Source organism: Pituophis catenifer, unplaced genomic scaffold (assembly GCF_029215685.1).
Source record: "Pituophis catenifer annectens isolate HBS135680 unplaced genomic scaffold, rPitCat1.0.hap2 SCAF_1, whole genome shotgun sequence".
Lineage (NCBI taxonomy): Eukaryota > Metazoa > Chordata > Lepidosauria > Squamata > Colubridae > Pituophis > Pituophis catenifer.
In genome coordinates this window covers 158,775,041-158,787,454 of record NW_027256881.1, presented here as the reverse complement: position 1 = coordinate 158,787,454, position 12,414 = coordinate 158,775,041, and the positions used below count along the sequence as shown (strand labels likewise).

At 39.2% G+C, this 12,414-nt stretch overlaps 1 protein-coding gene across 1 annotated transcript in view; it reads left to right on the top strand.

Moving 5' to 3' along the window:
• PKHD1 (PKHD1 ciliary IPT domain containing fibrocystin/polyductin) overlaps positions 1–12,414 on the top strand; it is a 184,027-nt gene that overhangs the window by 101,813 nt on the left and 69,800 nt on the right. The window contains exon 36 of the mRNA XM_070956611.1: positions 1,035–1,247. Coding sequence (XP_070812712.1) covers positions 1,035–1,247 — 213 coding nt within the window. The remainder of the gene's footprint in view (positions 1–1,034; positions 1,248–12,414) is intronic.

Below are 12,414 nucleotides of genomic sequence, written 5' to 3'. Positions count from 1 at the left end.
AACTGAAACAAAGTTATCTGTAGACTATCAGTCATATTAGCTTGATAGTGAAAACAACAGCAGGAGCAAAATAGACAGGTTTTGAGGCCAAAGAATAGAGGAAAAACAGTAAAAATGAATTACTTTTTCAGAGAAGTAAATCATAAAAAGACATCAATCTGGAATGTTCAGGGAAACTTGAAAGACTTGTACATGGATTACCTACAGGAGCTCAAATTTAAAATTTAAGTGCGGCAAAATTTCCAAACTTGAATGAATACTATCTTCTTCTTCTTGTTGTGCCATGTCCATCATCGGACGTTGGCGATCATGTTGGCAATCCTATTTTTGCCAACAGCCATATGAAAAAGTGCTGTTGAGTTTTGTCCAAACCAGTCCCTAAGGTTTTGAAGCCATGATGTTCTTCTTCTGCCTGGGCCTCGTTTGCCTTCAATCTTTCCCTGGAGGATTAAGTGAAGGATGCTGTATTGTTCTGGGTGTCGCATCACATGTCCAAAATACTCTAACTTTCGCTTTTTAATGGCTTTGATTATTTCCCTTTGCTTTCCCAGGCGGCTTATCACCTCCTCATTTGTGATTTTGTTAACCCAGTTTAACAAAATTTGTATGTTTATATGTAACAGCTGTCTGTAAATCCACATTTCAAATGCTTCTAGTTTCTTCAAGTGGTTTTCTGTCAGAGACAAACTCTGTGAATACAATACAGAAGATAATGTCTTAAAGTTTAAAGTAATAAATAAAATTATTTTAAAGGCCAATCTTTTGATTAACCTCATGATCATATGATCTTATATTAGAAGAAGAAAGTAAGCTAAAGTCAAACAGAAAAAAACAACAACACCAGAATCAACATTTTGTTATCTTTTTTACTAGCATTTTTTCTTCTAATGTTACATTGAGAACATGTTCTCTAGTTTTAGGAAACCAACTTTACTTTTTTCACTGAAAATCATAATAATCAAGATTTTACTACTCTGTGAATGATCTTGCATCTTATGACTGTTTACAGTTAGTGTTATTGTTGCTCACTTTAGGTGGCAAGCTGGCATTTATTGGCCCTGGTCCCCTAGAACTTCATGCTCATTCCATCCTTGTGTCTGATGGAGGAGCACTTCAGGTTGGATCTCCCAGAAAGCCATTCTGTGACATGGCCCATATCCATCTTCATGGAAGTGCCTATTCTGAAGAGATTTTCCCATATGGAGCGAAATTTCTGGCTGTGAGAAATGGAACCCTGTCCATGCATGGTGAGTTATATAGAAAAGTTTTTGCTATCAAATGGATATGCATTTTGATAATATTCATAGTTGTGCAAAATATGGGTCAGGTTTAATGAAAAAATAATGAGATATTTAGAAGTGCTTAGCTTTCACAATTCATACTGCCAAGTTTTAGAGCAGAACAAGAAACAAGTGGCCCTCAAGATATTTTTGAAATTCAAGGTCCATCAGTTTAAACTGTCATTGGTTAAGAGGAAAGGAGGCTGCTGAGACAATGCTTTCCTCCCGGAAATTTTGTTGCTAAGTTTCAATGGATAGTTGACATGAAACTGTAATATGATATCTGAAATAAGTGTGTCAACCTCCATTTAGGTTTTAAATGTCAGTTGTACCTACCACATCTCCTCTTGGCCACTATGGCCATCAGCCTATGCACCATCTGAGCTCTACTGTAACCTCCTGTCAGAAACATACGCAGAATGTTTTCCTTCTTTAGAACAGTAACTTTACAGTATGGGTACAGATTTCTTTTTGTAATTCCCTGCTGCTGTTCTGTCTAACCATTCATGAAATAGATTAGGAAATATTTTGTAGTGGATTTGTATCTAAAGAGATTAATAAAAATGCCAACATCCAAGTTAATAATGAACATTTGACTGGATGGAACCACCCATAGCAATAGTAGCCTTGAGTGCAAGACAAAAGATAAAGCAGGGATCTGCAAAAGAATTTGTAGTCACTTTATTTTGCTGTCACAGTTTGTTTTTACTTCTTGAAAGTGCTGCCAGTTCTAGACAACCTACAGACAAATTAAAAAGTGTGTCTTTGCGAGATCATTGTTATGTGTGTTAGAGAATCTCCATGAATGAATGTATGTTTCTGTGTATGTTTCTAGGTGTCCAAAAATTCCACTTCCTTACCAGAAATTCCCTTTTTAAATATAGGAGGTATGAGATGACCCACTTTATGAAGTGTACATTTTTAAAATTTATTTAGGATTTATTTAGCTATGGAGGGAATATTTGGGTTCAAATGGCAGATTTGCATTGCTTACTCTACCAAATGACATCAGACAAAAACACCCTGAATCTGGCATTTCTGAATTTAGGGTTAATTTTCAATAAACCAGTTTGTTCAACTAAGGCTACATTAGTTGTTACTTACATATTTCTGTGGTTGTAATGCCTCCTTCTGTTACTGAAATCACATGGTAAATTTCAGCTGCTGACAGAAATGGAGCAAAAATGGGCCACAGAAAGCCGAATTTAACAAAATACAAAAATAATGTAATGTAAGTGGGTGTGAATACCTAACAGATCTTAGGTATATAAAATCTTCTCAGGAATCCAGGAGGTTCTTGTTTCTTCAGTTTGGAAAAGAAACACATGGAGTGAAACTATGGCCATGGGCTGGTTATTCAGAGCCTGCCACAATAAATTAGTTGAATTCTCAGCTAAGAAGGAGCCTCCATTCCTCTGTAGTTTGCTACCTGAGAGAGAGAGAGAGAGAGAGTTAAAGACCTATTAGAAAGTCAATGAGACTATATGAGGAACCACTTTATCTTGATGGGACTAACTTGCCCCCTCATTTCAGTGGAAAGGACCTACTTTGGATCCTGTCAGCCAAAGAATTTTAGCTCCCAGGGTCCAGGTCAAGAGCCTTTTCTGCTGTGGCCTCTGCCCTCTGCAATATTTTCCCATCAGAGGGCAATATCCATCCTTATACTCTTGGCCTTCCGGAAGAGCCTAAAAACTTGGCTCTTCTGCTTGGCCTGGGCTCCCAATATGGGCCTGCTACAGTGGGTGTGGCTGAAGGAGTAGAGAAGATTCTCACCCTCATCTTGTTTCTTAACTTTTAATCTTTTTGTTTTAATTTTAATTATGTTTAGCACTTTTAAACTTTTTATTATATTGTAAGCCGCCCAGAGTCGCCGTATTAGTGAGATGGATAGCATAGAAATTTAATAGATTAATAAATAATAAGAGAGATAGGAGGATTGCAAAAAAGAGAAATGGTTGTTTGGCTCTTACCCTGTATACCATGCAGGTTCTTGAGAGAACAAAGCTGCCTATATCCGTCATAGATATTCTTGTTCACTAGCAAGAATTCTGAATTTTAAATTCCAGGATACACAGAATGTTTTGATGTTAGGTGAGGGCTGCATGCTAATTGGAATAAAAAAGAACTGGCTTCTTCAAAACCTGTATGATTTATAATAAGCACTCTGATTGGACTTTAGTACTGGGGAATGTATGCTGTGAAATTGACTTTTTTTTTCTTGTACTATACCTGATATTTCAAAAGGAGAGAATTAACAACTTCTTACTTTCCTATTTTCCCCTTCTACTATGTTTCTGTGAAATGCTCAGGTTCAGATCTCTAATCCAGTTCCAACAATGAGCTGTTTAGCTTTAATACCAACCAGCAAGGGAAGGGCACAGGAATGGTACAGAAATGGGGGGGGGGGTTTATACCATAATTTTCGGAGTATAAGATGCACCTGTTGTGACTCAGGCTCAAATAGGTATTATCAGACGCAATCAGTTCTAAACAAACAGACTTTATTAGAACAGCTGAGAATTAACTCATTCTCAGCGTAGTCCAAACTAATTCAAAACAAATTCTTCATAACACAATTCTTCAGCCTTATCACCAACCTTGGTCTACTGTGGCAAACTGCCAAAGGCTTTTCTTGGCAAAAGTTCAGAAGCAGAAGAAATAAATGCAGCAAGACAAGAAACAAATCTTTATCAGCTTTTTATCAGGTTCGCCTGATTCACCAGTTGCGTCCCTTTCTGAATCGGGACTCCTTGCGCACGGTCACTCATGCCCTCATCACTTCCCGTCTGGACTACTGTAATGCTCAGTACATGGGGCTCCCTTTGAAGAGCACCTGGAGGCTCCAACTGGTCCAGAATGCGGCCACGCGGGTGATTATGAAAGCAACATGGTGCTCCCATGTAACACCACTCCTGTGTGAGCTGTACTGGCTCCCGGTGGTCTTCCAGGTGCGATTCAAGGTGTTGGTTACCATCTTTAGAGCGCTCCATGGCTTAGGACCTGGGTACTTACGAGATTGCCTTCTGCTACCGATAGCCTTCCACCGGCCAGCGCGCTCCCACAGAGAGGGACTCCTCAGGGTACCGTCAGTCAAACAATGTCAACTGGCAACACCCAGGGGGAAAGCTTTCTCTGTGGGAGCACTCGCCCTCTGGAATGAATTGCCCCCGGAGATACGGATGATCCCTGACTTGCGCACATTTTGCCGTGCCCTCAAGACGTTATTGTTTCAACAAGCTGGGTTGGACTAAACATTAATTTTAATGGGTTGTTTTTGGTTTAATGACATTGAGGCCAAATTATTTAATGTGTTTTTAAATTGTTTTTAAATTTTATATGGGTACTTGTTTTATCTTTGGCTGTGCACCGCCCTGAGTCCTTTGGGAGAAGGGCGGTATAAAAATTAGATTAAATAAATAAATAAATAAAAATAAATCTATCAACATTGTTTTCTGACAAAGAGCCCAAGAGCTGTTGCTGGTCTTTTAAGCCTTATGGGAGGGGCCAATCTTCTCTTGGCCTTACGCTCGAGTCGTCCTTTTTGCTTTAGCTGCTCTTGCCTTCTGGCAGCTCTTCTCATGCATGCACTAGGAACAGGCTCCTCCTGTTCCTCTGCCTCTGGAGGCTCCGGAGTCTGCACATCACTCCTTGATGGCCCTGGCCCCATTTCTGCCTCGGACGCAGAGCCCTCATCTGGGTTTTCCCCAGCCTCCAGGACTGGCCCATGTTTTTCCTCAGCCTCCTCACTGTCCGACTCCGCTGCCAGCTCTGCAGGCTGCTGGCGGACCACATGAGCACCTTAGTTTTTGGAGAGGAAAATAAGGGGGGGGGGGTGGATTCTGCCTACCTGGTATTCATCTGGCTAGTTCTAGCACATTACTTTGCTTGCTGGTTTTGAGGTTGGGGTTGGTTGGGGCTGTGCTTCTAAAGCACAGCTGATTGTCGGAGGGAGCAGCAATTAGAAAAGCAGGCAAAACATGGAACATTGCTTCATTCACATTGGGGCTGAAAAACAGCTTCAAAACCACAGCTGATCCAGTGACTAAAGCAGGCAAAGGGCAGAAGGGGTAAGAGAAGGCAGCAGCTGTTCCGGGTAGCCATTTTGGGCACCACACGGGATTACATTCAGAGTATAAGACTCACCCAAATTTTCAGCCTCTTTTAGGAGGGAAAAAAAGTGCGTCTTATACTCCAAAAAATATGGTACTTCTTCCTGACAGCTGTTCCCCAGCCATGAATGTATAGCTTTGGCTGGTCTGGAGCAGTGAAAAGAAACATTTCTTTTATGTGGTAGATTGCAGTATTTGACTTTAGTTCTTCCTGGGTCTGTTTGTGTTCATCCCCCGCCCGCCAAAATATCCTTGTCTAGAATAGAGTTGTTTCCATAATGAACATATTTGGTTGTGCTTTTGTAGTTAAAAAAACCCCAACCAGATAGAACTCAGAATGGTTCTATCCATTGGTTTAGCAGCTGAGGCTAGAATGTAGGAAATCAGAACAGCAGCTGAAGGAAGCTGAAGAACAGAGAGCTGTGTGGCCCTGAGACATTATTGGAACTGTTTCTTGGTTTTCAATACTTTAGCAATGATGCTGCAAATCTTGGGCTTGCTGCAGAATTATATGCAGTTTGAGCACGATTCCACTGTGTGTATTGTGTACAATTAAATTTCAATGAACGTATATAATCCACTATTTAATGTGAACATAGTGGAAACACACACACACACACACACACACACACACACACACCACTCTCAAAATTAGACAGGAAAGAGACCACTTATTTTGCGCCTTCATGCTTCTTACATCAAATCCAAACACAATTTAGGATCAACTTGGCTTATAGAATAAAACAAACTGAACTGTTTGACAACATTTTTGTATTTCTGAAATAGTTGTACCTAAGCACACATTGAAATCATTACACAAACAAGCTTTTGAAACATTTTTAGCTGTCTCTGAGTAGACAGAATGGAGTATAATTCCCACTTATTTCCCTTTCAAGTAGTAAATTTTGCAGGAACTGTTCCATAGCGATGGTTGAATCTGATTGTTTAATAACAACGTGTCAGCTTCTCTGTTTGATATGTTAATATGACTCTGGGTTTTCCCAGAATTCTCTCTGAGTGGCAGTTTGGCACTCGGGTGGTCAGAGTAGATTGAGAATTTTCACAGTTGCCTTTGGCTTCACCCAGCTCCCCTGCCAGTCAGGGCACACCGCCCATAAACTGCATGCCAATCAACGTCACAGTTAAAGGGAGTCTCAGTCAGCTGGGGTAACTTAAATTTTTGACAATGTAATTATGGCCCTTGCGTCCACAATAGAAGCCTGAACAGGATGGAAGGTTTTTTATTGATTGTTTCAGAAGGGAAATTTATCAATGTCTCTGGCACTGTTCATATGTATTCCCTAAAAAACCTCTCCTGACAAGTTTCCAAAGAGAAAACTAGCTCAGTGGCCTTGTCCATAGTTTTGTCCTTTCTATCAAAATTGATCCAGACTGGTCTGAAAGAACTTGCACAGTTTTGATGTGTGAGTTTTAGTGGATAGTATCAGCATAAACACTGTTGCACTATTGCATATAAATCTATCTTATTTTGTTATTGGAAACGTGGGAAAGGATGACATGCCAGAGAGTAGAATTTCCAAAATGGTATGTAGCCTTAAAGGTAAACTTTAATAGTCATGAAGCTCGATACCTTGATATTATTAATCTCAGTTTACTCAAATTCAATCTGTTCTGTGCCTTCAATTCTTTCTTTCTGCTCATTAATCAATTCAACATCCTTGAGAACCCAAATCATGGAGAGTAAGTAAGTGCTGCTAAAATGCACTTTTGAGTTGAATATTCTGTGTTTCTTCATGATTTTAACGGTTCATTGTTTTGTGTACTTGTACAATTTAGTTATTTGTGGCAACGAAGATCTGTATCATGCCCAATAATTTTTGGCAGATCAATGTGTGCTACAGGCTTATACTTTCCAACTTCCACACTGATTATTAAAAACATTTGTAGAATGCTCTATATTTTCATTTAATAATAAACAAATCTTGTCACAGAAGTTGAATCATATATTCTAAGCTCAACAGGTTGTCTTGAAGATGATTTTAAATTTCAACTTGGTGAATCTCCTTGGAACTTTTAAATTCCTTTTAAATGAGGAACTCATCAAACATTGGTCTGATAAGTGAATGCAACATATGGAATTGACCCAGTTTATACTATTGGATGCTGTGTTTGTTATTAAAAAACATTGGAAAATTAAAATGTATCTTTTATTGGATTTCATTGATTCTTAACACTGTAGAAACTTTCTCTGTCTTAAAAAATTAAAAAGGTACCGTAGGTTTGAAAAATTCTATAATGAAAGATAAATTTACTTGAATCTGATCACAATTGATTAAGTACAATAATTATGTTTTATCGATAGATTATCTATGCCAGAAATACTAAATATAAAGTTATATTCATTTTTTCCCTTTGGGTATTACACTCTAACCATTTTTTTCCTTTTTTCCCCTTCTTTAATTGTCTCTATTTATTTTATGGTTTTGGATTGCTCATTTATGCTGAGAGACAGGGGAAAAAAATCTGGTTATGGTACAGGGTTGTTACTGAAAAGAGTTGTTGATATGAAGTGAGTTTACCACTATTACTATTATGCATTCAGTACAGTACTACATAAAGCAGTAGTGTGTGTTATAGTATTTATTGTATAACTGAAGAAACTTGTTTTTGTCCATTTTTAGGCCTTATGTTAAAGTTTCACATTTTGGTATCATTGATATAAGCAGTCTTTTTGCTATAGAGAAGTTGTTCTCCCAATCAGCGGTCAGTTAATAATTTAGAAAATGAACTAAATAATTGAGGTATTATACTGAACAACCATTTTTTAGTACTTGGGAATATTTCCGGATGTAAATTAAAACATAATTATAAATTTAATTTCTTGGGGCTTTGCTCTAGCAACCTTTCTTTTGTTAGAAATCGTGATTGATAGCTTTATTTTTCCCCCGCCCTTTAGTGCTATCATATGTGTTAACTACTCATGAATAAACTGTAGTACTTATTTTGCTTCCAAGGTATTTTAGGTCACGGAGGGACCATAGTCTTGAAAACTGTCAGAACAAACATCTCTCCCTCAAGTCCTTTTAATCCCTCAGTTCTTTACAGATGATCATCTTTTTTTTCAGTGCCAATTTTTGCTGGCATGAGCACCAATTTGAAGTTTTGGAAGAAATCCAGTTTGTTTTAAAGAGGGGGAATTACATGGAGGCTTCTTCAGAGCAATTTGAGAATAACTAAAATGGTAGGGAAGGTTTCTGCAAATACAATGTTATTTTTTTGTTAATCCACTCAGTGAATTAACCTGTGATAATTCAGAAAGTTGATAGCATATCATTTTCACTCTGGACTATTTCTACAATTAATAAAAATTAAACCATTTTATAAAGCCTTAGTAAGGCCACACCTGGAGTACTATATCCAGTTTGGCTCAAAACATTACAAAAAAGATGTTCAGACTTTGAAAAGTGTAAAAAAGAGCAACTAAGATGATTAAAGGCTTGTAGACTAAAACATATGAAGAACGGTTGCAGGATTTGACTAGTCTAGAGAAAAGAAGAACTAGATTTAATATGATAGCAGTATTCCAGTATTTGAGAGGTTGCCACAAGCAGGAGGGGGGCAACTTATTTACCAAAGCACCTGTAGGCAGGATAAGAAAAAATGGGTAGAAACTAATCAAGGAGAGAAGCAATCTGGAACTAAGGAGAAACTTCCTAACAGTGAAGACAATTAACCAGTGGAACTTGCCTTCAGAAGTTGCAGGTACTTCCTCATTAGAGGTTTTTAAGAAGAGAATGGACAGTCACTTGTCTGAAATGGTATAGGCTCTCCTGCTTGACCAGGGGGCTCGTCTAGAAGACCTCCAAGGCCCCTTCCAGATCTATTTGAATTGTGATTGAGATAGTATATGGCAGTGATGGCTAACCTTTTCCAGACCAAGTGCCCAAAGCGTGTGCGTGCAGGCGCGAATGTGAGCATGCACAAACCCCCAAAATGTAATTCATGGGTGGCCCCGTGCATGCACCCCACCCCCCGCACATGTGCACATGCCCCCCTGTGTGCAGCATGCCCCATGCATGTGGGCCCCCCACATGTGCCCCATCCCTGTGCATGCAGGCGAAGCACCCCTGCCCCACACATGCGCAGCAGAGACCCAAAGACCTGGTGGCTGGCAGGAAGTAGTGCACATGCGCAGCAGAACTGAACTGGGGCAACGGCTCACATGCCATCAGAGAGGGCACTGCGTGCCAAGTCTGGCACGCGTGCCATAGGTTCGCCATCATGGCAGGGGTGGGTTCTACTTACCTTTACTACCAGTTCACAACGGGACATATGCACAGAAGCATTTTGATGATGTTGGGGTCGATGGGCGGAGCCTCCCGCCGGTTTTACTACCGGTTCTATAGAACTGGTGCGAACAGGGGGCAACCCACCACTGCATCACATGTATATGGTATGGATATATTATTTAATGCTTGTATTTTGAGAAATAATACATCTGCATACAATACAATATCCCTGGTCTGGAGCAGCTCATTACATCATCAGCGTATGATAGAAGCTGCAGCTTACTATCTTCACAAACTGCCCCCAATTTAAAAAAAAAAAAAAATTGTTAGCCTGAGAAAATGAGGTCCTTTTTCTTTTACCTTGCCTTCAGTGATGGAGAATTTAAGTGAGTGTATCCAGTTTCTTTGGATGAATTTTCTCTAATTGGAGGGATACTTTGCTGTTTCCTTGCTTTTAGCTGATCAATTGTGGAGAAGTCCGGAAATCTTTACAGGTTTGTTTCTTTCATGTTCATAAAAGTTGCTTTGCAACATGCAGAGAAGCTCCCCACCCCTCCACTACCAACAGAGCTCACCTTGCACCATTTGACCTTTTCTGTGCATTTGTTAATTGCTACAAAATATTATCTATCTCCGAAAAGATGCCAAAATTGCCAATAACACAATGGAATAAAATTCAAAGAAATGCAGAAAAATGAATGGAATATACTGAATGTGGAGGGAGATACTGGAAATGTATTGCCTTTTTTAAATGATGATAATAAGGGAGAATCTAATTAAGGAGTGATCAAAGCATTTAGGAGAAGGGGCAATAAGATTAGTGAATGCCAAATTTGAGAGAGAAAGTGATCACATATTGGTTTATATTCTCTGCCATTTGCAATTGACTAGCATGAACTAAGCAAAGTTTGGCTCAAGATTCTCTGTGTAAGCCCCCCGAGTCTCATACAGACAACATAGCACACCAAGGGTTTTGCAGCTGTAATAGTTAAGAACAGTGGTGAAATCCCAATTTTTTTACTACTGATTCTGTGAGCATGGCTTGGTGGGCGTGGTGTGGCTTGGTGGGCATGGCTTGGTGGGCGTGGCAGGGGAAGGATATTGCAAAATCTCCATTCCCACCCCACTCTCGGGCCAGCCACGAGGTGGTATTTGCCGGTTCTCTGAACTACTCAAAATTTCCACTACCAGTTCTCCAGAACCTGTCAGAACCTGCTGGATTTCACCCCCGGTTAAGAACAACCTGAGGAAAGTTGAGATAAGTTAATGTTAGTTGCAAATACTTTGCTGAACCAAAGTATCTTGGTATGGCAGAATTCTTATACTATAAGATCCAGACTCCTAGTGGTTAATTTTTATTATAATGCTAATTTTATGAAGAATTAGTGTTTGAATAGTGCTGATTTATTGCATTTTTCCAGATGAAATTTTAGATTGCAATCTTTATTTCCTTTACACTCTCCAAAATAGAAGGGACAGTTAAGATTGCTTAGTTGCCTGAGTGATGAGTGGTGGCTGACTTGGAGGCAGGAGAAGGGACATTGGGTCAATGTAGTTCAATGATGTTAAATCAAAATATTTAGATGAAATCAGTAGCCTCACAAATATATACAACATTTACAGAATATGTGAAATAAGGGTAAGAATATTTATTCTGAAGAAATTCAGGGCCAGGCCAAGACATTTTACTGCCTGAGGTAGAATAACAAATGGTGACCTTCTCCTCAAGTCACAATATATAATATCTTTAACTGAATAATTAATTCTGGCACTTATGAGAAACTCCCACAAGTATCTTTCTCTAGCAGGAAAAATATATTCATATTTTATTAAATGATAAACAATGTGCTTCCTTTTCATGACATCCAGAATCATTTGTCCAACTCAGCTATCGCTATGTGCCTAATAGTAGGGTTGGTTGGCCCTGCAGCTATTTAAAGCAGGATCAACAGAATTAGTATAACAAGATTGTTATAAAGATAACATGATGTGTGTAAAATGCCTTTTTTTCTGAAACAGTGTAAAATAAGAATTATTATTATAAAGGGTCCTTCCACTTATTTTATTCTATTTATCTGATGCATGTTTAGTTCTTTGGACATCATATGTAGTTATTTTAGATCACCCCTTTGGCTTTACTTTAGTTAACTTGTCAGGTAGCCTTATTTTATAATGGAATATCTGCTTACTTTGCTGCTGGAGAGAAATTGTAAGATCTGTGACAGTGGTGAAATTAATTTTTTTTTACTACTGGTTCTGTGGGTGTGGCTTAGTGAGCATGGTGTGGCTTGGTGGGTGTGGCTTGGTGGGCATGGATACTGCAAAATCCTCACTCCTGGGGGAAGGGTATTGCAAAATCTCCATTCCCATCTGACTCTGGGGCCATCCAGAGGTGGTATTTGCCAGTTTTCTGAACTACTCAAAATTTCCACTACCGGTTCTCCAGAACCTGTCGGAACCTGCTGAATTTCACCCCTGGATCTGTCCCTTCTTGGATAAATCTTTCATTTCAGGCATTCCCAGAAACTGTAATAATGCTGCCATGGGAACAGGCTGTGCTAAAAATCCATCTAAGGTACCTTAACATTGTGACGTCAGTCTCAAGAAACATATCTTTAGCTGGTCTTGAAATAGGAATTTATTTCACTTGGAAAGTAATAGCAATAGCACTTAGACTTATATTCTGCCCCATCATAGTGCTTTACAGCACTCTCTGAGTGGTTTACAAATGTCAACATATTGCCCACAACAATGTGGCTCCTCATTTTACCAACC